Source organism: Bombus pascuorum, chromosome 7 (assembly GCF_905332965.1).
Source record: "Bombus pascuorum chromosome 7, iyBomPasc1.1, whole genome shotgun sequence".
NCBI lineage: Eukaryota > Metazoa > Arthropoda > Insecta > Hymenoptera > Apidae > Bombus > Bombus pascuorum.
This window is the reverse complement of record NC_083494.1, coordinates 16,389,129-16,416,000: the sequence shown is the minus strand read 5'-3', so window position 1 is coordinate 16,416,000 and position 26,872 is coordinate 16,389,129. Positions and strand designations below refer to the sequence as shown.

General features: G+C 40.5%; 2 protein-coding genes across 13 annotated transcripts in view; one reads left to right on the top strand and one right to left on the bottom strand.

The window, feature by feature from the left end:
- LOC132908651 (peroxisomal leader peptide-processing protease) overlaps positions 1 to 26,872 on the bottom strand; it is a 28,603-nt gene that overhangs the window by 525 nt on the left and 1,206 nt on the right. The window contains exons 1-7 of one of the 9 annotated variants that reach the window (XM_060962849.1): positions 6,123 to 7,212; positions 2,846 to 3,136; positions 1,907 to 2,702; positions 1,637 to 1,821; positions 1,417 to 1,529; positions 1,082 to 1,277; positions 61 to 345 (exon numbers count right to left, since the gene is read on the bottom strand). In XM_060962849.1, the coding sequence (XP_060818832.1) occupies positions 61 to 345; positions 1,082 to 1,277; positions 1,417 to 1,529; positions 1,637 to 1,821; positions 1,907 to 2,702; positions 2,846 to 2,861 (1,591 nt within the window). In that variant the 5' untranslated portion in view covers positions 2,862 to 3,136; positions 6,123 to 7,212. Of the gene's footprint in view, positions 1 to 60; positions 346 to 1,081; positions 1,278 to 1,416; positions 1,530 to 1,636; positions 1,822 to 1,906; positions 2,703 to 2,845; positions 3,137 to 5,831; positions 7,213 to 8,543; positions 8,562 to 14,989; positions 15,332 to 17,279; positions 17,407 to 21,206; positions 21,531 to 26,872 lie in introns of those variants that run through there. The other 8 variants (XM_060962850.1, XM_060962854.1, XM_060962847.1 and 5 more) reach the window with 8 other exon arrangements.
- Positions 3,601 to 26,494, top strand: LOC132908669 (ion transport peptide-like). 4 transcript variants are annotated; one of them, XM_060962884.1, is made up of 4 exons: positions 3,601 to 3,733; positions 20,425 to 21,005; positions 21,845 to 21,965; positions 23,518 to 26,494. In XM_060962884.1, the coding sequence occupies exons 2-3, from the start codon at positions 20,428 to 20,430 to the stop codon at positions 21,963 to 21,965; spliced, it is 699 nt and encodes a 232-aa protein (XP_060818867.1). In that variant the 5' UTR covers positions 3,601 to 3,733; positions 20,425 to 20,427; the 3' UTR covers positions 23,518 to 26,494. The 4 variants fall into 4 exon arrangements, with proteins under 4 accessions (XP_060818867.1, XP_060818866.1, XP_060818865.1 ...); XM_060962882.1 differs by lacking the exon at positions 3,601 to 3,733 and adding an exon at positions 7,250 to 8,048; XM_060962885.1 differs by lacking the exon at positions 3,601 to 3,733 and adding an exon at positions 10,612 to 10,906.

Here is a 26,872-nt window from a genome sequence, read left to right as displayed (position 1 = left end):
TAGAATCAATGTAAAAGTGAAAGAAAAGAAAAGATTTTAGAGAATCAGCATGCATAGTACCAGCAGTTCGTAGATAATCATCCAGTGGTTTCTTAAAAACAGTAGTCGGTATTGCCATGCACAATCGTGGATATAAAACAGAATCGTTCGATAAAGCAACGCTGCAAACCACTATCCCCAACATTTTAAAATTGGCGCGTCGAACAATGGGTCCACCGCTAACGCCACCGTGTACGCAACAATCGGTTTGAAACATGTGTCGCCAGGTTTTTGATATTATTCCGCTGCTGATGGTGGCCCGTCCTTTCAAGGAGATTGGAAATCCTATAGAAAGTATTTCTTCCCCTACGAAAAAACCATATTATTCTATCGTAGCTTATGATTATCAACGTTCAATACGGTAGATATGTACATCTTTATATACACGTGTAGTCGTGTATGTGCGTAACAAATGTCCAAAGATATCCTTTTAATTTGGTTAGTATTTGTACCTAATTCGTAGTTAATAATAGAGGCTCATTAGACTCAATTGAAGGGAGTTTGAAAGACGAGCGGGAGAAAGAGAAAAGACAGACGGATAGTGGAATGAATAGCGAGAGAGCTTGGAAGAGGGATGGATGTTCGCAACGTTTGTTCGATATCAACGAAACGTCGATTCAGCCCTTCAACGATCAATTGGCTCAATTAAGACCTAGTTATTTTTCTGTCAATGAAAGAAGGTCAGTGTTGTCGTCCCTTGCAACGTACGGCGCCACAACGTCGCTTTCTATACCGTGATCTTCCTATATTCTTAATTCTTATTTTCATTACCGTTAACCAACCGGAATAACCTCCAACGGTGTGGATGCGTTACAAAAAAGTCTCGATCCTTGATATAACCGAACGTATAACTGTTAATACGAACTGCGCTAGCGATGACACCAATATGATTTTCTTTTTCCATTTCAGCTCACACCAGCATTATGTCCAACGAATTTCTTTCGTTTTTGTATTTTTGTTTTCATGTTACGATATTTAAACGCGAAGCTCGTAGAGCTGGCTGGAAGTTAGGAAAAAAGTATGCAATTTTTAAGCGCCTTACCCTTCTGCGCATCTGTATCAGCTAGTTCGATAGCCTTCATCGAAGGTTCTTTGAACTTTACATCGATCTTCAATACAGCAATATCATAAGGTCGTTCTGTAGGTGTTTTATATATCAAATTTGCTTCTGCAAACCATTCGAACTTATCCGTGCGCGACATAATGCAGGTTGCAAGTTTAATCCTTCTTTCTGGTGCCTAGAAACGATTCAATAAAAAGATTAAAATACTTTAAATAGATTCGTGATTGGCGATAAAAAGAAATCCTCAGCGACTTTTCCAATAACTTTAGAGAGGAAAAAGTGAAATAAGGAAAGAAAAAAGATAACTCGTATACCATTGTAACGACATGTGCGCACGTTATGAATGTTCCGCTTTGTTCGTCTACTAAAGTAGCGGTGCCCCAGTTCGGTCCACACTTTACGATCGCTATACTTTTTTCAAGGGTGTCTGAACAAAGGATGAACCAATGATTGTCCATAAAGTTACATGTAGAGACTCGTAGAGTTCCAGAGTGAACATCGCTAATGAGAAAGAAAGGAAAAGTACTTGCGTACCAATTTCGGGCAGACCGCGCCATGTGAAAGGTAAAATCTTGCATCGAGAATCGTCTTTCGAGATACGACTTTGGAGAATTCGTTTCAACAATGATAACAGGTTCACAGCGAAAGTACAATTTACCCATTCTCCGCGGTACCGGCTTAATGACGCAATTACCATGCCGCAAATATTTCTTCGACCACTTGAAGATCATACGAAATGTTAGCAAGCGCGATGAAAGAATAAATTCAAAGGGCAAACGGCTGAAAATATAATAAACGAATTACCAATCGTTGATTAAAAATACAGGACTACCTTCACATCCGGGGAAACTAGTCGCGTCGATTACGATAAGACACTGGTTGGTTCCAAGTAAGTTTCCAATAATTCCGCGACTCACGGAGTCGATAAAAAATGCATTTCCGAATGGCGTCGAGACTAATTCAACGATAGCTCCTTTTGTAATTTTGCCGACAGTAGCTTGTTTCGCGAGTTGAAGTAAAACTTGTTTAACTTTCGCTTCATCCGTTACTTCTGATTCTCCGCCCAGCTGCTTACTTTCTACGAACGTCGAGTCTTTTTCTCGTCCTATTGTTTCGTCGCTCGATTCCAACGATTTGCATTTGATCATCAAGAAGACAGGTAATAAAAGACGACCAAAGTCGTGTTGTTCCTCGAAGGTAAAATTTTTCAAAGACATCTCCAGCGTTTCCTCCAAAAGGGGACATTTCCAAACAGCTACTAACTTTCCTGATTCCTTTAACGAATGATTACGATGTATCTGAAACGTTAAATCATCGAACAACTGTTCCGATGCTTGAGCCATAGTTAAATCTCCGGAATTTAAAACTGTAAAGAAACGAAGGAAATCCCGGGATCGAGATAAAACTGGAGCCAGCATGGAACCGTGTGCTAGTACCCAATGTTCTGCGACTAAGACGCCAGAATAACCATGTAAAGCCGTTGTCCCTTCCGTCAAGGAAGCGTATGATACGAGAACATTTTCCGCCACGTACATCGTCGATATCTCCTTGTTCCACGCTTCTTCCGTAACTGTTTGTCCTTTAGCGAAGAGAAGGAATCCTGAAAAGAAAGAAAGAAAAAAAAAAGCTAGTGGAAGGTACAAGAAAAAGATTACTACGCGGGTAAAATCTGTCTTCTTTTATGGAAATAAGGAGAATAGGATCGTTGGGAATAGGATCACAGGTAAGTTGAAAAACATTTACTCTTTTCAAACGTCATCAAACGGAGCTATTTGTACAATGTGTTTGTTGGTTACAGTAGTCTGATCCGATGTGCTCCGCATCCCCGTGGCACCCTCGCGGCATTCTCGGTTTTAGCGAGCGACTCAATGACACGTGTACTCAAGGCAATTTCTTTGCCGTTCCACGTGTATCCCAAAATTATCGTTGATCAACTGTCTTTTATTCTCTCGTCAACGCCTACAGTATCATCCTTTGCCATCGTCAATTTTCGAAATATAGCTCGCAACATTGCGTCACGCGTCTACATTTAATCTTGAAAAAGTTAATTGAAACGATGGCAGATGACTCGAAAGAAAATAAAGAGGAAGAAAAGAGAGAAGGAGGAGAGGAAGAGAGAAAGAATCGTAGTAAACGAAGCGAAGGCGGGAGGAAGATGGGAACGGACAGGAAAGCTAGATAGGTGATGGAGGATAACAAGAAGGGAGGGTAACGGAAAGAAACGAAGACAAGGGAAAAAGGGAAAAGAGAAAGAAGAAATCAAAGGAAAGAGTGAGGGAGGGAGAGAGAGAGAAAGACAGACAGACAGAGAGAGAGAGAGCTCGCGACGAACAAGACGTAAGCTACTCGTTATTTGCAAGGAAGAAGATTGCAGGCTCTATTTCTGCCTGTTCGCAATTAGGCGGGCAGCTGGTGGTGCCGAGGGAGGTAACTCGAAGCTGAGCGATAACGCAGCGATTCTCTGGGCAAGTTGAAGGGGTGGCGAAGAAAGGGGTTCTCCCTGAAAGAGAAGGACGCGCGCACCGAACACCCGCCGAGAGGTGTATATTAGACGCGGAACGCCGCGACGCCTAGATCAGAAGGATTCAGTTCGTTGTGCTGTTACTGTCATTCAAGGAAGACCGTATCAAGGTACGTCTTTCGAGATACCGACTCAAAGATTCACTTTCTAGTTATTGTTATCTCGATCGACAGCAAAGTTCTGGTTTTGGAGAAAACTCTGTACCGTAACGTTGTCATTGTCTTTAAGGTCTGGATTCGTCCTCGGTATTCAGTGTCGAGTGTCGAGTGTCGCATGTCTAAGTGTCTCGAGTATCGCGTATCGTGTCGTGACTAGGGAATGGAGCAAGAAAATCGAACGCAACAGGACATAAAAGAACGCAAGTCGGGTCGAATTGAATCAAAACGAATTGTATATGGATTTGAGTCGAACTAGGGTCGGGTCAAATTGAATCGGATCGTTTCGAAAGTCGAAAGGATGTATCGCACGCCGCATAGTCTCTCTTTCTCTCAGGTTTTCTAAAACTTATATAGAAATCATGGATAAGACACACAAGATGAATAACTAAAACATGAAAGTTTCAATGGCTACTTTTTTCTTTTTTTTCTGGCTTGAATTAAATAGAGCTTGTTTAACCGTGTTTGACTGTTACAGTCACGTTCCATTTTCAAATACAGAAGCATGTCATCGAATAAATGGTCGTCCAAGACTTAAGAGACAAATAACTGAAACAAAATAACGTGTATATACGGCCAGCTGTCTACCCAATGAGATATATCGAGAAAAGAACGACGTTCTCTCACTTTCTCTAATTGTCCGCTTTAATTTATATCAATTGCATCTTGGCACGGTCGTTCGAGAGTGATATCGTAAACGTCATCAACGAATCATGTTGACGCACGCTTTCGAATGAACCGTAGCACATTTCAACTGCTGGATGTTTCAACCAGTCGAAATCGTTTGCCGAGTTTTTTCTTATTACTATACCAATGTATAATATATTACTATATCTATATATATACATATTTTTCTTTTATACGCTCGACATGACAAACATTATCCATTAATCGTTACACGATCTTCTCCCAACGACGAAGGTCGGTAGTCAAATCGTTAAAGAATAGGAGAATAAAATATAGAAAGTGTTGGAAATGTTCGAGGAAGGAAATATTGCAGTGGAAAATGAAAAGAAAGGAGCTTATAAGTGATTAAATACAGAAAAACAGGTATAAATATCTTTTACGTGTTATTATCTGTCTAACTGATACATATCGGGAGTGATGAAAATTAGGATAAACATAGGATATTTAAAATTAGATGCTATTTAACAGTTAGGTCATCTCTATATATAATAATACGGTAAAATCATAAAATCGTGTTTCGATTACTAACAATGAATTGTATTCATATTTCATATATATTGAAATTTTTAAATGTACAATTAACGTCTGTAAATAATATAGTACGTTGTTAAAATCTCTTTCGATAATAGGTTGGAAACCTGTGGTGTGCGATAATTATAATTCGTTGGTAATAGCCGGTAAGCATATTGATTATATCGATAAACTATATAATCCCTAATGATTTATGGATTACGTAATTACGAAATGTCGTATAGGTTAAATCGGTCGGCTGAAAACTGAAAAAAGGAAATATAGATACGTAGACGATCCAAAGGGATCGTTTAAATAGTTTCTTCGTTTATTTATTATTAAAAAAATGATACGAGAAAGCGATCGTGTAAGTGACGTTAGGAAAATAACCAACGTGATCACTTGTTATTTAACGTCATAATCGCACATGGTATACTAGCGACCGGCCAAGCGTCCGACCGACTGACCGACCGACCGACCGATCGACCGACCGAGCGACCGGGCAAACGAAAGAACGAACGAACGAACGAATGAACGGACGGACGAACAAACACCGATCCAGAAAGCTATTCTGGGAATTTGCTACGGAACTCGAAGGCGAGCTACTTTCCGTTTTCAGAGAAGTTGTCGAGTTATTTATAGCTCAACCCTATCGTGGTCCGTTCGTCGGAAAAGGACATTTCATCTTTCTCCCGTTTCTGTCTTTTCTTACTAACGTTAATTTTCTTCATAGAATCTTTGCTCGATATTCTTTGCTTCGCTAATTCTAAGTACTAGATACATAAAAATCGCTTTGACGTACATATTAATTTACGTTGATTCGATTCAATAGAATTCATCAAAGTAACAAACTAACCTATAAAAAGCCTGATGGTAAATATGGAATGGAGGAGGAGTCTAACGACCGTCCCAAACGTTGATCGATTATTTCAAAGCTTGCATGATAGAAGATGGATGATCACACGCGATTCGGAATTTCATTCTTCGACGATGGAGAGAAAGGTTGATTCGTATAGCCGTATTTGGAAGATCCAAGTTTGGAATTTCGTTGGAAGAAACGGCAAGAACGGAACGGCACGGTGTTAGGGAATCGGAATAGAAAAATTCGGATGAATTCTGTTTTCGGACCGCATGATACTTTACGTACGAGTAAATGGAGTATAACCATTCCGTTGTGACTCGCGATACGGTTCGCCGCGAGAGAACACGAGCACGCGCGTGCAGAGGTACAACTGAAAGACAGCGAAAGGGAGGAAAGGGGAAGGGAAGTGAAGTAGGATCAGAGGAGGGGGTTAGCAATGAACGGGTGCGCGTAAGAGGAACCTAGGCTGATCGTAGTTGTTTCGAGTGGCCGCTTGACTCGCACAGGAGGGTCTTTTAACCGTCCATTCGCGTTAAGTGGCAGTCGTACCTACAGAGGGGCTCGACCGCAATAGAAAAGGATGGCAAAGCGTGTGCGTGCTTCGCAGCCCTACACAACCAGTCCGATTCCGAGTCAGTATTCACTGTGATTGGCTACTCTATCACCGATGCTTTGCTCTTTGCTCTGAACCTGACAAATTGGTGCCGCGTGTCGTTACGTTTCGGACGTTATTGTATTTTCCCCTCTCTTTTACAGTGTTCCATTTATGCGAAATTTACCGTTAATTTTGCTTGTCATATTTCTTCTTCGTACTTGTTTGTTTTCGTCCATCGGTTATCAGTTTTCCCGTATAATTTCTACACGCCACACGCCAGAGAAAAAGATTTTACATCCGTTGCGTGATCTTGTCCTGTATTTCTGTATTTTCTACTGTTCCCCGAAAAGGGAAAGGAAAGAAAAAGAAAAACAGGAGAAGAAGAAAGCAAACTCGAGCTCTCGTCGATTAAACTTTCTGTACAGAATGAATTCTTAAGTACATGCACGATATGTAAAACAACGGGAAACAAAAGTAGAAAATTTATACGTGAAAAAAAAGTTGGTGTATTACGTTCGTTCCATGTTTTGCAAGAAAGTTGAAACGTTACTGTGAACTACTAATACTTGTTAGAATTCGAAAGGGAAAGAGAGGTAAGAAGAGAAAGGAAAAAAGGAAGACAAGGAGGAGGAAGAGGGTTACGAAGCAGAAGAGAAAACAGCAGGAGGAGGAGGAGGAGGAGGAGGAGGAAGAGGAGGAGGAATAGAACATAGAGCAGAAGAAGGAGGTGAAGGTGGAGGTGAAGGTACAGGTGGCGGTGGTAGTGGCAGCGGTGGTGGTGGTGGTGGTGGTGTGATGGTGGTGGTGGAAGTGAAGGTGCAAGTGGTGGTGGCGTTGGAAGGAGAGGCGAGAGTTGGACTAAAAAAAAGTAGGAGAAAGAGTTGAAAAATTAAAAAAAAGGAGCATACGTATAGTCGAAGATGAGAAAGTAATTACGCGTATAGGTTAAAGGAAGAGTTATCATACACAGTGGCGTATCAAAGACGTATTCGCTGTTTAATTCCATATTAAGATTATAAATTTGGTGAATGATCGAACGAAGCAACAACGGTTGTTGTTGGTACAAGGAGTAGCCGTCGACGTTGGAGCCAAACGCGTGAGAAAATTGGTCGGAGCGTATGCACCGACTGGCACGGATACAGACATTAAACCTATCAGCCCTCCTCATCGTTGACAGAGTTCTCTCTCAATCGTAATAAAGTTCAATGTTACGCAACTAAAACAATGACAAAATTATGAAAAAGAAAGAAAATACGTGATACGTGGAAGAGAATTCTCGTGCAAATATAGAGAAGAATACGATGTGTGAGAATGGAACAATTATAGGTAAAAACGAGCTACATATCGGGAAGAAGAAAAGCAAGCTAAAGCGAGGTTACGTTGTATTCGCGTTGTAAACGTTTCTTATCGGTGTACGGTATCCTTGTGGAAAGGAAAACTGTTAGTCGATAACGATGATTAAATTTTCTTAAATCTCGAACGTATCGGTAGGGCTGATTTCGATTTAATTCGGTGTTCTTCGAGGGAAATGAAGCTGCCGGCGCGTATAATCCACCATGGAGGACAACGACCGTCACCGCGCTACGAGGAGCCGTGTCAACTTAGCGATTCGCTACGTGAGTTTCGAGAGTGAATGTTTCTGTGAAACTACCTATTTTGTAAGCGAAACTTATAAAGTATAATTGTAGTAAAAAAAAAAGTGGAAGGGTATGTTGGAGCGTGCGTGATATTTAACGGAATATTTCGTCGAAAATAACGCTGTTACGCATATTAATTGGCATTGATCGTTGCTTCGTTTCGGACGTGTCAATTTTCTACATTTTTTTCTCTTTTATCCGTTATTCCCTTTCGTACATTTTTTTTTCTTCTCTCTTTGTATTTTCTTTCATAATTCTCAGGTTCGTTCGTTTCGTCTTTGTACTTTTACTTTGTTTCTCTGCTCTTCGTTGAAATTTCTCAAGTTAAACGCGCAGCCTGATAATCCGCATTCAAGGGAAACAATAAGGCGACGGAAAAATTATCCGTTCTTTTACGAGCTGAGTATTTTGAACAAGAGCAGGAAATTTTCAAAATCTCACACTATGTTGTACCTTTTCTTTGATTATACTTACACATGTCTAATCTAATCTGATTTTGGCCCATGGTTTGTGCTTTGCTGTTGTTCGATGGACGACATCCATCGTCGTGTAAACGTAACGAACAGTTGGTTGCTGAAAGACTACAGTTGTTTCTTGATAAAAAGCTGACGATGATTGTATACAACTTTTGTATTAGATGTTTGTTAAAAAATTGGGAAAGATTTATTACAACTGGCTTTGAATGGAGAAGATAAAATGACGCAATGAACTTAGTTCTGTTGTCGGTTGATGCAACCGTGACGCGAGTTTACGCGACCATGACGAGACAGTTTCTAAAGTAGCTCGGTTCTTTCCGAATAGGTTACGCACGGTGTTTGAGAAAATCGAAATGACACGGGGGAAATTTTCTAGGAAATTTTAAACGTACATTCTTCGAACATGAAATAATAAAATATTCGTCGTACATAGCCTGACTCGACAAAATATTTTGTATTGGACGAAAACAAGCAATGTTTATGTTGCATCTTTGATACTCGTCGGGGAACGTCGAACAAGTATTTTTCGAATATTTTATTCTAGGAGGAAAGCATCTGCACGAATGGGCGATAGAGTGTATGATGAGAGAAAGACAGAGGATGAAGCATTCTCGAGTAATGTATCGAACTATATTTAATTAGCAAAAATAATATACGTAGAAGAAGCCAAGTATGGCATCTAAAAAGAAGGAACGAGATCTAAAAAGACAATAAGATAGAGGTTGCAATTATATAAGAAGTAGATAGTGGTGATAGAAATAGATGTACATATGTATATATGCGATGGAAACGTAGATAGAACTGGTATTGCCAGTGATGATGTTGATGATGCTGGTAGATGTAATGTTAATAGCGTTGACGATGCTATACTAGTGATTCCAACGATTGCAACAGCGAGTAACGGTGACGATGACGGTGACGGTGACGGTGACTGTGACGATAACGATGACGATACCGGTAGCGACGTTAACGATGTCGATAATGTTAAAAACTATAGAAAAAGAGATAGTCCATAGAAACACGATATTGGTAAAAAATTCGAGTATCCTACGAAGGACGATAGCCAGCTGGAGGTAACGTCTTGTTGGAACTCTTTCTTTGCTTCGTCGAGCGTATTTTATCGTCGTTGCGTTCAAAGAGTTAGTAACTGTAAGAGAAAGGGCGAAATTACTTCGATGCGTATTAAGGAAAGAGAGTTAAAAAAAAAAAAAAGGGAAGAGAGCGGATTTATGTATAGACGATGGACGCGTGAACGAGCAGAGAAGAAAGGAAAGATTAGGAAAGAAAGCCGGATAGATAAGTAAAATAAAGGAACAAGTAGATGAATATACAAATAGGCCAATCCGATCGGTTCTTCGGATTGTCACGCACGGCCCACCTGTGCGCGGTGGATCGCGTCGGAGAACGGCTGTCCTTCGATATATCTCGCGTTGTTCGGCCCCGACGGACTCGGTGCTTGGAGCCGTAAGGGGGTGGGTGGCCGAGGAGGCGGGCGGGCATTCTGCCGCGCGCGCGCCTTTCTCGAGATCGCGATACCACAGTTCCGCGGTGGTACTTGTCTCGCATGTTTCCTTCCGCGACGTTTGAGGAACTACCTCGAAGAAGGAAGTGTTTCACAGGAGACAGAAATACGAAAGATTTCCGATTTCCCAAGAGAATCGAGTGGTCGTCGAGCGACTAAACGATCGTTAAGATAAACTACGGGAGGCGAGGTGGCGCGTACGAAATATCTAGTGAAGTGATCGTTGTTTTCGAGTCTTTTCACGCTAACGTTAGATTTAAACATCGGAAAGTAGAAACGAAGTAAAGAAGAAACAAACAAGGACCAGAGTCGAGACTAGCAGAGAGACGTTCTCGGTGAGATCGACGTACGATTTCTTTGATATCTTTCTTGATATCGTCGGCTATCGCGACGATATTAAGAAAAGAGAAGAGAGAGAGAGAGCGATTAATAGTGAATACGAAACTATTTAAAAGGGAGGGTGGGAGATAGGAGGGGGAAGAGGGAGAAAATAGGGGGTGGAAAGCAGGTGGGAGGGTGGGAGGAAGAAAAGAGGAGGAAGCAGGAGAAGAAGAAGAAGAAGGAGAAAAAGAAGAGGAAGAGGAAGAAAAAGGTTACCGTAGGAAGGGATTTACCATAACAAAACCAAATTGCATAAAAACGATCGTCTCGGCTGTAGGAAATAGTTTGTACAACTGGAAAACAAGCGAACAGGAGCGCAAAGCGTAAGAGAAGAGAGAAGAACGGAATCCATAGAAAGAAAGTTAGAAAGACTTAACAGCATAGCAGAGGATAAACAGTTAGAAAGCATAATAAACGGGAATACGGTGGAAGAAAGAGGGAGAAAGAGCATTTTAAATGTAAGTTTTGTATTTTTGTTATGTCTATCCTACGGATGCAACGCGATAATTTAATTTTAACGCGCTTATGATCGTCGTTTCCGTTAATCGAGTCGAATCAATAAGGCAAATCAAATAGTTTTTCGTTGTTCCTTCAATTATTTTCATCTCGTTGGATGCGTGATCAGGAAGACCCAAGGTTGGGCATATTTAACATTTGATAAAACAGAATAAAACTGCGGTACTCTTTCGATTCTTCGCTTCAGCCAACTATCAATTTTACGTATCGTTCGTTTCATAACGTTTCTCTATAAACTGTATTTTGCACTTTCACTTATTCACCTATTTATCCGTTTCGATGAATTTGCCGCAAAATGAGTTACGAGCTTCCGTATCTTTGAATCTTTCTTCGAAACTTTTTGTAAATGAATTTACACGACAAGCGTAAAGCTCTTACGGACAAGTACTCGAAAGCAGCTAATTTAAAAAGTTGGAACCACATGTTGTCGAACGAAATTCTACCATGCTGTCGAGAACATTAACGAAAAGGGAAGAGCACTGTTAGAGTGCTTGAGTGGAACACTGTTAGAAAAAGACGAAGAATAAAAAGAAAGAAGGAGGAGGAGGAGGAGGAGGAGGATAAGAAGAAGAAGAAGAAGAAGACGACGAAGAAGAAAAAGAAAGAGAAAGAGAACAAACGAAAAGGTGAAAAGAAGATAGAGGATGAAAGGATATAGAGGGTCTCTATCTTTAGAGTTCATTCAGAGAATCTTTCACTCAGGGCCGAGTGAGGACCAAACACGAGTTGAGTCATACTTGAAAGACCAACGTATGAAGAAGCGGGAAACAAGGAGATTCGGGCTTGTTCTTCGCTTAGGTACATCGATTTAATCCCAATTTCCGTACTAGTGACAAGAAAACGAAATTGTAAAAAATAGAAACGCACGAGAAACGCGAATAAGTAAAACGGAACGACGAACAAAAGAGTTAATATCGGTTTAGTCCTAAAGTGTGATATTTTTGATATACCGCTGTAGGAAGATGCGAACAGATCGTTCGAAGAAACATTATTAATTACATATAGCACATATATAATACGCGTGCTCATGTTCTAATTCGATAGTCGTTCCTTTTGTAACAGGCGAGTTTACACCCGGAGTGAAATATTCCTGCTACGCGTTAAAAGAGAAATAAAGGAGGAATAAAAGGAAAAGTTTGGTCGCAATATGGAGAAAGGAAAGGGAAAGCACTGTTTAAAAAACGGAATCGTGCGAAACAACATTTGACGATTAACAACATGTAAGTAAGAAAGAAAGTAACGCAGATATGCTCGTACCGGACGAAGTTCTAAAAGAGCGAAAGAAACGGACATTGCGTATGCGATATCATAGAGTATAAGTATAAAATAAAGAAATGACGACGAAGGAAATCGGGAAAGAGTAGGAGGAATGAGGTACAGCCACCTGTAGCTAGCAGCGACACGCCTCTCGAGAAACTCGCCCAGCGAGCGTGCGCATTTTCTGGCAAGCAGGTAGAAACGTAGCGTACGGTCTCGATTCTTTCGGTATTTCACTCGAGTTCTCGAAATTATTAGCTTAGAGGATGAACGAACTAATCGCGGTCGATCTCGCAATGTTTCGAAAGAAATCTTGTAAAACGATCGCGAAATGCAAGTAGGGAAATGCGCTGGATTTAGCTAAATTGCGACACACGATTCCAGCAAACTTAATATCGTTGCATCGTTTCTTCGTGATGCTTCAGATGTGAAATGTAGCGCGAATTCCGCTTCTCATAAATTTATAAACATCACTGACGTCCTTAATACGCGATTGCTTTTATACGATTGCTACATCGTCGATGCTATACGCTGCCACGAAATTTGATTTCAAGCGAACAGAATGAACTTACTACTGCGTACGGCTTACGACGGATCGTGTTACAAGCTAAGCCAGTATAGCGATTAATCGCGTTAGATCGTACTAGCTTCGTAACTCCCGTCTAAACGAGACGTGGCTTATGGTCGAAGAAAAACAAACGAAAATTGGCACATGTTCCTTATCAATTTTTTACACACGACTAATCTTGTACTATGTTCGTGCGAATATTTAAAGATCTGTCGATCGAACGGTCAGTTCGATTAGTTCAAATTGGAAGGAAGAATTATGCCTATTGTACTCTCGAATCGTATGCTTGTCTATCGCGAAACGTCATAGAGATCAGTTCCTTCTCAGTTTCCGTTTCCATCGCAATTTACTTTTATTCGCGTTTCTATGTAACTACAAACTCACGATAGCTACCCCTTGCTTCTTTCTGTTTCTTCCAAACATTTACCAATTGCCATCGTTTATCGCGTTTATATTCGATTCCTGATCGATGTTCGTCTCGCTCGCGTGTTTATCCGTTTGCGAACGATGTCGTAGCGTTCGTGTAAATTCGTTGGCATTTTGCAATTGCTAAGATAGAAAGAAAAGAGGAGAAAATAAAAGAAAGGAAGAGAAGAGGAGAGAAGAGATAAGAAAAGGAAAGCAAACTAATTGCAGAGATATTAAGGGAAGAGAAACTGAGAAAAGGATATGTTGGAATAACCGTAGAAAACACGTCGAAACATTAGCAATGTAAGATGCGGTGAAGCGAAACGAGAGAAGCGAAAGACAGAGAAAGGCTACAGCTTGTCGTAATGCGAACCATAGGACGCCAAGCTGTCTGCCGGAACGCTGCTTTGCCCCACTACAGTGTTCGACGCTAATGTCCAATCGCGACGTTGCTGCCAGCAGTGACTGCAACTCTCGTCTTGTTCTTCTTTCTGCATTTGTTTCTGCTTTTGCCCCTATTCCCGTCCTTGTTTCTGCTATTACTTGTACGCGTACTCGCGAGCACTACGTTGCTTTAGTACCGTTGCTTCAGCCCCAATTCAATTTCTATATTTACTTCTGTTTGGCCACCATCTTCGTTCTTCACGCTTATATTCGATACCTTGATCGTCGTTGTCGCCACTATTCGCTCATTACTCGCTTATTATCGACGATAGAGCGACCGTATTAAAATTACGATAACGCTCATTGACGTTGTCGCCATTATCGCTACTGCAAAAAAGAAAGAAAAAAAAAAAAAAAAATTTAATGGATAGAAACAACGACGAACGATACGGAACACTCGAAGACGTCCGATGGGTGAAATCCGCGACTAGACAGCAATGTTGATACGATGACCAGAACGACAGTAGAAGCGACCACCACAGTGCAGGCTTTGTCCTACATACGCGAAATGTGTGTATATATATACATACATATATGTATATATATATACATGTACTTTACACTTTTAAAATGTAACGGGCAGCCAGGCCAGATCGTGTAAATAAATCGTATACGATTCTCTCCTTATAGCTTCCTCTTAACCACCACTTAGCCGCGAGTTGGAGAATGATTCCAAGCATACTAAGAAAAAGACACGGCCACACTGAAGAAACAGTAACTTCTCTGTCGATGGCTGTGTACTGTGTATATATTCGTATACTTTCTCGTATCTCGACTCGGCGAGAAATAATTGGCTTCGACGTTCGATTTCAGCGACAATGTGACACCACGGTATTATTACATTAAATAACACAATTTACATGTGTACGTCGTTCGAAAATCATATTACGTCACGCTTTTCCAAGCTTTTTACTTATCGTTAAACGGATCGAACGGATCGGTATGGACGAAGCGAGGAACGTATAAAGTAGAAGCTGATATTTCTACGATTTATCTTGCCGGAAGTAGGGTTCGGAAGAGGCGCGATAATATCTCTTACTTTTGGGCTTATTTTTATTATCGCGATACTTTCTGTGTTATAATCGGCCTGTTCGATTATACGCTACGGTACTGTTGGCGTGCAAGATTCAACATATAGAAAAATGGGGATATACAGAAGGGAGAAAGAAAGAAGAAGGAAGGGCGAAAGGAAAGGCGTGTACGCGCGCATAAAGCTCAATCCGAGCGACACACCTGTTGAACATTCCTTCGCAAATACCCGCGCGTCGACTACGTACATTGCATACGAAGGTGCATGCGGACGCAGGACGCAGCTGTGCTTGGCTTGCTTTGCCTTGCTTTGCCTTACCTTGCCATGCTTTGCCTTGGCTTGCCTTGCCTTGCCTTGTCTTGTCTCGCCTTGTCTTGTCTTGATTTGCCTTGTTTTGCTCTGCTCCCGAGTATTCCACGAATTTCATGGAAATAAGTTTCACTATTCGTCTTTTAATGCAAATATCGACTAGCACGTTGATTTGTTTCTACGAAATTCCTTTGTGTTAGCGATTCCAGATGAAAAAGGAGTATGGAAAAACCTATGATTTCACGTGATTTTTGTTGAGTAACGTAACGCTAACGCAAACTACGTAACAGAGAATAAGACGATGCACGAAATATAATCATCTTTAACGAGAACTAGGATTTGAAGAAATCGATCTGCGCGCTATGGTACACGCGTAATTCTATCGCTATAAATTAATCAAGATGTTAAATTTGCTCTTGCCTAATTATACTCGTACGTTAACGATATACTTTGCTTTCGATTATTTATATACGTATGCTAAAATAACGACGAGATGACATGTATATACGTATATTTACGTGTCTACTACCTACGTGTATATATATATACACATACATATACGGGGCCAAATTAGACGACGCGACGTTCGACCGTACTATTTGATTGGAATGGTTAAACAGCTGGAAAGATAAAACGAGGCAGCAAAAAAAGACGTATGAAACGAGAATCGTCGTTCGATCGATAAATGGATTTAGAGATTTTATCGCGATCATTAACTCGTCACTAGCTGTCGGCATAGGTTAATAAGGACTGTCCTTATGTAATTAACGCAAACGATTGACGTCATCGGATCTTCTATTTATGTAGTATCTCTTCGAGAATCGGAGAACCACTAGTAGTATACGCGTGTTTCTGTTTTTTCATTCTGATTGTCGACGATTCGATGTATCGAGCTGTTTCTACGAAAGCGTATGACGTCAAAGGAACGTACCCTTTTTTGTGCTCTGCGTTCCCGGCATTTAATAGCTACAAGCTAGTATCCACCTTCCAATTGGAAATTATTTTTCGATATGTTATTTTCGATATGTTAAAATGCGAAGGCATAGCAGAGGTAGAGTCACGATGACGATCGTGATATTTCATATGACTGTGCGTTTCAAGCGTACGTTTGTTGGCCAGCAACGATCGAGTTTTTTTAGAAGATGTATCTATCGATCGGTCGTTGAAAAGTTTTCGAAATATTTCGCAAAAGTCTGCGCACGCGTCCACGTGTATATGTCATTTATATCGGTAGTGCAAAAAGAGAGAGAGAATACGGACACGAGAGAAAGAAATAAAGACCAACGTACGGGGGATGACGATGGGGATGGGAAAGGGGAAGAGAGAAAAAGAGGAGAGTGGGAGAGAGAGAGAGAGGGAGAGAGAGGGAGAGAGATCGTGCAAAAGGGGAAGAGCTCGTATTCGCATTTGGAATCCCATACGCCATACAGTATACAGATTCCCACTTCTGTCGACTCAGCCTTTTCCTTCTTGTCGAGGTTACAAACAGCATCTGTACACGTCAGAGCACACCTGGGTGGTGATCTCGTGTATTAAATTATCGTCGTGTTGATCTTGCAAGCGAACGGGAGATCGTTAGTTTTGCTCCAAGATCCCGCGATCGAGGACGCCGGACGCCTCGATCCTCCGTCGTCCGTTCAACCCGCCTATCTCTCCTTCTCCTTGAGTTCTTCGGCTTCTCCGCGTCCTTCTCCCCGCTCCGCTGACAACCCCCGCCCTCCCTTTTTCTTCTCTTTCCCTCCTCTTCCTATCCCACCTCTTTGATCTTCGATCGTGACCAGATAACCAGCACTTTCGCGGCACTTTCAAAGTATTACCTCTAACTACGTTCGACTCTACCGGAAAGTTCTCGAACTTGTTCAAGAACGATATAGATTCCTCGATGCCTTTTCGCTTTCTTGATATTTCTTTTAATACCTATAGTATATAGTACTTATTTAAGCACCAGTTTAGTTTATGCACCTCCCTCTGCGCTGTTACCGTTTACAAGCGAATAAATCTCTCAATTTCTTTCATCGTCGATTTTTATCGTCGATCGGTACATCTGTCGGTACCCTGCACCATAGCTGCATATGTTATTCTTATACGTGTTCTTTAAATAGAATCAATTTCTCGACACAGCGTGAACAGCCATGAGTTTTTTTTTTTATGTAGGAATGAAACAGAAAAAGAGAATAATAGATAAATATAATTTTAAGTATCCTGTTCAAATTCGTATATTAATTCGAAGGTGATCGATAATCCCTTTGCTGGTTGATCTTGTCACCTCGTTGTCTGTCGATTTACGATCTGCATCGACCTTTTCTTTTTCTTCCTTCTTCTTTTTCCCTTGAATCTGCTCGCTTACCGCTCAAACGGTTCCTTTTCTCTCCTCCTTCTCCTTCTTCTTCTTCTTCTCTTTTTTCAGCCATCTAATCTTTCTCCGCGTTTAATTTTTCTCCGTCCCTGCAAATACTTCGACTATCTTTTCTGCTTGCTTGCTCTATCAAATAGTGAATCCGTATCGCGTCGTCTCTCTTCTTGTTTCTAAGCTCCGTTCGTTTCGATTAATTTCCTCGCGAATGAACGCGTATGAATAAAAAGGGACGACGAGAAGATCGTTTTATTCGAAAGATCCACGTGTTTGACCAGAACGATCTGCATACACGTGTAAGTACGCACACCACTGTCACCAGCGTAGAAATATCGGGTAAGCTGGTTCACGAGGAAAGCCAAGGAGGTCGGGAAGGGACTGGACTGAATCGCGTATATGTACGTACATGAATACACGAATGTGGTAGGAGACGGGCAGACAAACTCAGACCAAGACACGAAGCACACACGGTTCTAGCGAGTCTTCTGGTGAGCTCGTCGAGCAACTCCTTCTCACGATTGAGTCATCCGGCACGGGAAGAGGACCACCTGGTGAGGAGAGCCCAACGATGTATCTAACGATATAGACCGTTTCGCCTCGTGGCTCCTTCCTCTTATCCCATTCGACCCAACTGGCTTTCGACTTCAGTGGGTTCGGCTCGAAACGATTCGATTCAACTTGTAACGTTACTATTCTCTCTCTTTCTCCTTTTTTTCCCCCCGTTTTGCTAGCGATCTTATATTCCTTATTTTCTTATTCGATGTTGATAATTCTGGGAACGTGTTACCGATTCTGGGTAGTGGCGTTACAACGCAACAGGATACGCTTCGAGATACTCTCTCTCTTCAAACAAACAAATTCGACTGATCTCTTCTTTTCGATAAGCTCTGGATTCCGAATTCTCGGAAGAGCTTGTATAATACTGGAGGAATGACGAACGTTCGTTCGATTATTACGTTCGTTCTGGCGTCGCGTTTTACATCCGAAATAAAAGTAGTCGAATGGACGCGAGTAAACGGGATACTTCGGAGGCCCGTCGATAATATTTCGGGTGCAAGGAGCATCTATATTTTAATGCATAGGATTCGAATGCAAGCGTTTAAGATGCGTGTCGATAAAGAAGTTGGATTCGGTCGTGTGTAAGCATCGAACGTGTATACGGTACGTAGGTACATAACTAGTGACTCGGATAACAGCGCGCGACAGAGCCGTGAAGCGGTGCCGAAGAGTGTATAGTTTTTTGCTAAGGGGGATTTACAGATTGCACACCTGTGCATGGCTCGACCGAGGAAAGACCTCACCTGTCGAGTAACCGGTCTCCATTGACTTTTTCTTCGTTTACGTACACTCACTTTGCTTTCTGCTCTCCACTCTACTCTCCACTATCTGCTCTTCACCCTTCGTATTCCACCCATCTCGCCATCCATTCTTCCTCGCCCCTCAGCCTCCATATTTAGTTATAGTTTTCCACCCTAAAATCTTTACCGCGAGCCTTTCGTCTTCTATTTTCGTCTCTAGTTGATCTGACTCTGATTGATCGCGTTCACCATCTGTAGTTGTTTATTCTTTGTTTATTTTCAGCACTCGAGACGAACCTAGAATTCCAATTTAGCAAAGTAGGAATTTATCTTCTTTCGCTCTGCGAAGAAGAGAAAGCTGTGGCTATAGCCGGAGACTTTTAATCGCAAATCAACCTTACTTTCGCAAATCTGGCTAAATACTATTGAAATACGTAATATCGGAAACTCGTTTATAGATAAATTGAACTATTGTAATTAAACCTGTTAAGTGGAGTTTTAATCGATCGATTACCGTTTATCGACGTCGATTATCGTTGCAAATTAATGCAAATTGTTAGGAAAACTAGATGTATTAGCGGCGCGATACGACGCAACGCAGCGAGACGGCCAATGATCGGCGATCAACAGTCGGCGGTCGGCGATCGATGATCGATGATGAACGATCATACTCGGTCTGAAAATCCGTGGGACGATGTTTAACGATCGAGACCGAGCGACTTTAGCGGCAAATTATCGGGCTGCAGGTAATTACCAGGTGGGGGTCCGATATAGAGTGGAGCGGTTTGAGAGTTCCAAGAATCGGTCGTGGCTAAAAATAAGATCCCACCCGGGAGCAGTGATTATGTTCCGAAAAAAGAGAACCGAGCGAAACGTTCTCCTCGGCGTGTACAGGTGCCGCCGCGCCGATGAGACGAAGGCAAAAGAACAAACAAGAAACCGTCGTGCGTTCGAGAATCTCGCATTGCCCCGCATCGCCGCGCATAAGAAGGCTCCCCTCGTCTCGCACATTGCTATGCAGTACCGTGCCGTGCTGTGCCGCTCTGCGCTTCAGCTCCGCTTAATGAAGTTGTCGGTTCGGGACGTTTACAGGTGGGGCCTACCTGCGTGTGGTCCATTCACAACGACTGCCGCGGGACTGGTTAGGAGCAGAGCTTTACATCTTTACTTTTACCTCACGAATCGCTTTGAGTTTGTCGAGCCTCGAAATGCCGTGTGCTCGGCTCGAACAGGGCCGCGGTCATTATTGTCCACGTTGTCATCGTCGTCGACCACGTTCTTCTCCTTCTCGTTATTGCTGTCGCCGCTGTTTGTTACTGTCACCACGGTAAAATGACAAGGAGAACGCGCACGGCCACTATTACGAGTGTCACGAAACAACCTGTACACTTTCGAGGGGTTAGGTTCGGGAAAGAAAAGAGTGCAGGGACACCGAAACGTACAAGTACGAAATCCATATGCATCTGGTAACAGTGTACGAACTGTACAAGCATACAAGTACTTGCACGAGTCTCCACGATGAATGGATTTGATACATCTTTGAATTTTTTCGTTTCTCGCACTCTCTTTCCCCCTCCCTTGCTCTTCCCCTCTTTCTCCTTTTCTTCCGCAATATTCGCTAGTCTTTCTTTTCTCTGGCGCAGTTTTATCCTAGATATATTATTTGCCTCTTAAACTTCGATAAATCTCGACCATGTGTTTCTAGTTCGAAGGATATAAAACGATCGTTTTCTTTTGACATCTTCGTTTCTATTCGATTTGCCAATCTATTTTGTACTTTGTTTCTTTTTCAGACTATGCATCGGCAACAGAGGCTTCGTTCCTCATCGTCATCTTTATCATCGTTAACCTTACCGCTCTCGATGTCTCGTTCATCTATCCCATCCACAACTACATCGATGTCGTCTGTAACGATGTCGTCTTCTACGACAACCTCAACGTCGCCATCGCCGACGCCATCGACGCCGTCGTCGTCGCTATCGTCGTCATCGCCGTTGTCATCGTCGTCCATCTTTCTACCATTGTCAACGACGTGGCCGACATCGAACCTGTCGTCGTATTCCTGGAGCGTACAACAAACCTCGTGTTCGAGGTTACCTTCGTTACCAAGCGAATCGTCGATCGTGTCAACTGTATCGATACCCTGCCCAAAACTCGTCTCTGTGTTAGCTTGGTCTGTGACACTGTTACTCGTTTCGTCGTGCATCGGTCTAACGGACGCTGGCATCTTGAATGGACATCCTTTGGGTAAAAGGTCTTTTATCGATATTCAATGTAAGGGTATATACGATAAAAGTATCTTTGCCCGGCTGGACCGTATCTGCGAGGATTGTTATAACCTGTTTCGGGAACCTCAATTACATCAACTATGCAGGTAATTATCCATAAAGATTCGAATACGTTCTATCGATCCTATATGCATCGTCTGTTCGTCTAGTTTATTGTAACGTTTATTGTAACGTATCGTGGATTTAGATAGCCATCGACGAACGAAACTTTTCGGTACCATCGTAAAGTAATGCACGCCACGCAATTCCTTTCTTTCGATATAAAACATAGGCAAGTATGTACTTACATTTTTATTTTTATCACGAATGCTTTTACCCGACATTATCGTCGACATCCTCCGTCCTTTCGATAGAAAACATTCGTTTTACTGCACGCGTTACATATACAGTAATTGCAATCGTCTTGTCTTTTTTACTCCGTCGATAATGCAACGCGTGTGCGATCAGATGTTTCAAAACGATACAAATTAGAGAAAATTTAGGAGAGCAAGAAAGATGTTCGATACTGTGCAGATATGAAATTGTTCAAACATTTTTTCTGTAGAACGTGCGCGTGACTTTTTTTACGCCTTACGTAAACTTTTTACGAGAGGAAGTGCGACAATCGAAAGGTCGATACGTAACTTCGATTATGTTTAGATACGTCGTATCGATACGACGTAGATACGTCGATGATACAGATGTCGAGAAATTGCAAATTGTATGTTCGAAGAAGGAAGGAATATTGGAAAAAGTGCATTGTTTTACCGTTCGTCGGTGAATTTGTGAGTCGAAGGTTGTCTAAAAATCCTTATCTTACACTAGCGAGAACGAATCTCGCTATTATTTCGCTTATTTTCAGATCTAGGACGAATTACTCGAGATAACGATATGTAGCGAATTCACCGGATTGTATTTAGTGTTTGTATTTTGAAATCTTTTCCAGGAAAAACTGCTTTACATCGGACTACTTCAAAGGATGCTTAGACGTACTGTTGTTACAAGACGAAGTAGAGAAGATCCAAACATGGATCAAGACGCTTCATGGTGCGGAACCCGGGGTTTAGGTAGCTTCTTTTTTTATGTTTATGATTTCTTATCCGCGTATTTTCATTTTATAGCTTTACATGTAGTACTCTATTCGCCGAACGCATTCGCTTCTCTCATTTTCCTCTCTTTTCGATCTACCTCGATCATCTTATCGTCCTTTTCTATTTTATCATTTTCTTTCGGCAATCATTCATCTTACTTACGTCTCGATCGACTACTTCTTTCTCCTCAAACTACTTTTACCTCTTTAAATTCTTCTTCTTCCTCTCCTTCTTACTTCCCTCTTTCTGTCTCTCTTTCTCCATCTCCATTCTCATCTTCTTGTCCTCTTATCTTTCGATTCTTGAATTTTCTCTACTTTTTGGTTGCACGTTTGTTTTCGTTGCTCGTTAACAAATTCTCGTTCCCGATAGTTACCAACATATACGATCGAACTAGTTATTTACCGATCGACGGAAACTATACGCCTTTGTCGTCATCTCAAGAATTTATGAACCACGACTCAACGATGATGCACACGATATACACGATGATACGCGACATATGCGCATGCTGTATGTGCCCTTAGGTAATTCTAAGTAAATTTCGCAATAATAAAATGACGTTGCTCGATATTTTAGTACATTTTATATGTACTTCGATAGACGCATTATGCGCATTTTCAGCAACAAGTAATTCCAATTAATTTCTTCTAACTCTTACATCTCGTAGATAAGTACATGTTTATTTGTATGCTTATTGATTTTTCAATATCGTACCTAACCATATTTGAGTATACATAAGATACGAAACGACACGTCGTTACATTCTTTTTCCGATGCGGCCGTAAATCATTTTCATTCGCTTTTTCCATTTTTCTCCCAACGATTTTTGAGATGAGCGACACACGTTTTTCGACATTTTTTCTAACTGTTTTTTGTCGCGCGTTATCGTGCCTTGTCGAAACAACATAGATTTTGTACTAACGTACATTTTTCAGACAACACGACGGGTACAGGATGCCAATGGAAATATATACTGCAAAGAGGAGAGAATAATAAAACAAGTTTTTGCGACGTTCAAATATTTTTGCAGGTTCCGTTGCTGGAAGCAGCTGTTATGTATTTTGTTGTTTTTGTCTCCTTGCAATTACGATTTTTGCGAACAAGATGTATCCATTGTAAATCATTTACTAGTCATTTCACGTTTTATAAGAAAAAAGAAATATGTACACCGTTTCGATCGGTACATTTTTCAATTTTTCGATTCTACGTTATTTACCAATCGTTACATCGAAATTGAAGGATTCGTTTGTGTGTGTTTATCGTACAAAAAGGCGTGGTCTATTCGCTGATATTTCACGTGTGGTAAAACGACAATTTCATGTGTGTCACCGATGCAAGTTTCAAGGCGTAAAAGAAGACCATATAAAACCAAACGAACGAATCCTCGATTTTTTCTTTTCATTTCTTCTTTCTTTTTCTTTTTTCCTTTTTTCTCTTCTTCTTTCTCAGTTTTACATTCGATTTACAAACAAAAAAATCCGATTTACACATATATCCGATCTAATTTATTTCTTTATATATTTAGGCAAAACTGTTTTGGTACGCAATACTTCAGCAGCTGCGTTCAAGCATTGCTGCTTGAAGATGAAAAGGAAAAGCTTTTGGAGATGGTCGAGTACCTAGGCGGCAAGAAGTAAGAAGAAAAGAACACAGAGGCGCTTTCATTACGAAGACTTTCATTTACACAACATCTACGATGAACGATTCTAACAAGACCAACGAGGAACTACGAGAAACGAGAAGCTATGAGAAACAATTTCGACAAAATGGTCATTGCGATTTTCCGCAGAATTTTGAGTAACTTATCAACATTCGTTCATGCTACTTCCTTCACAACGTCCGAAAGATCGAACACCCCTGAACTGGGAATTCGAGGCACGCTACGCGATCATACCTCTTCCTTTCATTTCCAGGATGCATCAAATGGATTAGCAGTAAAAGTAATTGATTACTACACGCATACACTCGTTCACACGGAGAGAGCGGGAAAATGGGAGAGAAAAAGAATGAGACGTACGAATATGCATCCGGGAAGAAACAAATCTTCACAGAAACAGATTGAATTTTAGATAGATTTAATGGACGAATAGTCGATGAATTATCAGTTAAATAAATCAGCAAAATTTCTGCTTTTTCTATAAGGCGATCACAGATCTACCGACAGATCGATGCGATCGTAGACGTAATAAAGTATTAGTTAAATTATTCGTTTTTTTTATCGTTGTCTCGACTTCGTCTCATTCGTTTTTCTCCTTTTTCAAAGCATTGCGTATCGAAGCATGAAAACGAAGTGGTATGAGCTAAGTTTGCGTGCTAATGAACCCATATACGAATCTAGTCGACAGAATATTTGCGTTTTATTCAATTAATCATTAATTATTTACTTTAAATACCGTCGTCCGTTATTACAACGATTATTATTTTTTATCCTTTTATATTGATATTATAATTCTTAGAAAACTAGCAATCGTACATGTTACTTATTCAGTATATGATTCCAATGGTTAAAGTAGATTGATAGATAGTTAAATAGTTAGATAGATAGAGCCTTTATGATGGTTTGTCGCAATTACCATTAAAAATCTCGCCCAAACCGCTTTGTATGCACTTGTGGATGAGGACAAGATTTTCGTTATAGATTTTAGTAGTAGACTTCGATTCGATCGTCGAAATGTTCAAATGATTGGCTAAAGCAGGGCATTCGATACAAAAACCGAGGAAGATTCATGGATCAAATTAACACTACGTCACCAATTATCTACAGTATTTCTATTATTAATGCTATAATGTTACTGCTGCTACCACTATTACTATTACAATCGCCGCTCTACAAAAACTACAAAAACAGTAAAAATAATTATACTGTTGTTGTGGTTGTTAAATCATTGCTATTGCTACCTCCAATAGTACTGCTATCGCTACTGTGACCGTTACTACTGCTATTGTCGTTGCAATTGTATATAAGTAAAATTACTTGCATCGTCACTCTCGTTGCTACTCTATTTCCACTTTCACCACAACTATTACATCTACTAATACTATTGTTTCAATTATTGCTACTATTAACTTCAACTACAACGGCAATGCAACGATATCGATATCATCATTGAATACTATTGCAGTTGCTATCGTTTTTATTACTGCTATTCTTATCGATTATTACTACAGCTGCTATTGCTACTTCTACTATTACAACCCCCTACTATTACTATCGCTACTATTATTATCATTAGTACCATTACTATTACTATTACTATTACTATTATTAACTTATTGCTATTGCTACGACTATGACTTCTATTACTGATATTGTGTTATACTATATTATATTATTTTATATTATATTGTTAGTTTATAGCATACTTATTGTTGTTTAATTGCTACGACAATGTGACAACTTCGAGTCCACCTTTGATGATTATTTGGAAAAATATAGGGAAGCGAACAAAATTGCGTGGTGTAGATAGCTAAAACAACGACCAATGCGAATACTCGGTTGTTCATGAGTCGAACGATAAACAGAGTTATGCGTATGTAGTAAATGTATAATATTTATTTATTTGTTTACTTTTTTAGTTTGAGAAAGGCGATCGTAAAGCGGTCACAAAACTTACGCAACAATATTCTTCGAAATAGTTATTGTATGAAAAATGTTACGATCGAAATTAATCATTTCCGCGTATAAGTTTACAGCCCGATAGATGATCTCTGATTATCAAGCAGGAACCGTTAAGTGGATACTATGAAAATTCCATTAACGTTACTAAATATTATTTATTGTTCTAACGCTCGTCCCGATCCTGGGAATTACGAACCATTCCAAAATCAGTATTGAACCCATTCCGATATCGTTCCGAAATCTCATCGCCGATATATATCCGTTTCTACCTCGTAACATATGTAACTGTTCCTCGAAATCACCTGCACACTTTTGTTACTGATTCTTGCGAATGTCGCCGTTACAACAGATAAAACGCCAATTATCGACTGTTCGTTTTACGATATACGATGTATTTTATGTATGTATATCGATGGTAACCCATTGCTCATGTCACCAGGTACGTAGGTAGAAACGAAAAAGACGCGGCGTGATGTGCGTATATTATTTGATTTAATTCGATTCTTTTATAATTTTCTCTCTCCCTCCCCCCCCTCTCTCTCATTCTGTCTCTCTCTATACATATATATGATGTATACTATATTACATCTTATATATAGTATATAATATATACTATCTGATATATAATATATAATGTATAATATATATTATATACTTTATATACATACATACATGTACATACTGTACATTATACGTATACTTTATATTCCATACCCATAAAGTGTAACGTATAAACACACATGTATATGCATCAAAAATTACGTACACGCGCTTCATGTACCTAAGCGACGTGTACGCACACATATGTGTACGCGTACGATTATTGACACGGATATTTAAATCTATTCTTGTTTTGCGTGAATAAAGATGATTCAAAAATGAACAGCCTTTCTGCCGTCTCTGTATCTCACCATTATCCCTTATAATGATTCTGATACAACCGTTCAATTTAGCATTACCTAGCCTATATTACGCGTAATTTCTATTTACAGTTAATAACCATTAACCGGAAGGATCAAAACTAATCAGTCAGAATGTAAATGAAACATCGTTTCACATTCAATATATCCGACGACGGTGATTTAGACACATAAACGTTGTCAAGCTCGGTTCGAATAGATTTTTATAGATTATAGATTAGGACCAGTGCAAACGACCGGTTTGCGTCAACATCGCCGTCGCGGCATTTTGTTGTTGCGCTTTGAAACAGTAAGCAGTTCACATGGAACGCAACTTTATAACGGCAACTAGATAGGCAGTA

Bases quoted from the DNA above. Each gene is read 5' to 3' on its own strand.
- LOC132908669 (XM_060962882.1), top strand. From the start codon at position 7,989: ATGGAGGACAACGACCGTCACCGCGCTACGAGGAGCCGTGTCAACTTA. The intron at 8,049-20,424 runs GTGAGTTTCGAG...TTTCTTTTTCAG, and splicing joins TCAACTTAGCGATTCGCTAC to ACTATGCATCGGCAACAGAG. The intron at 21,006-21,844 runs GTAATTATCCAT...AATCTTTTCCAG, and splicing joins CAATTACATCAACTATGCAG to GAAAAACTGCTTTACATCGG.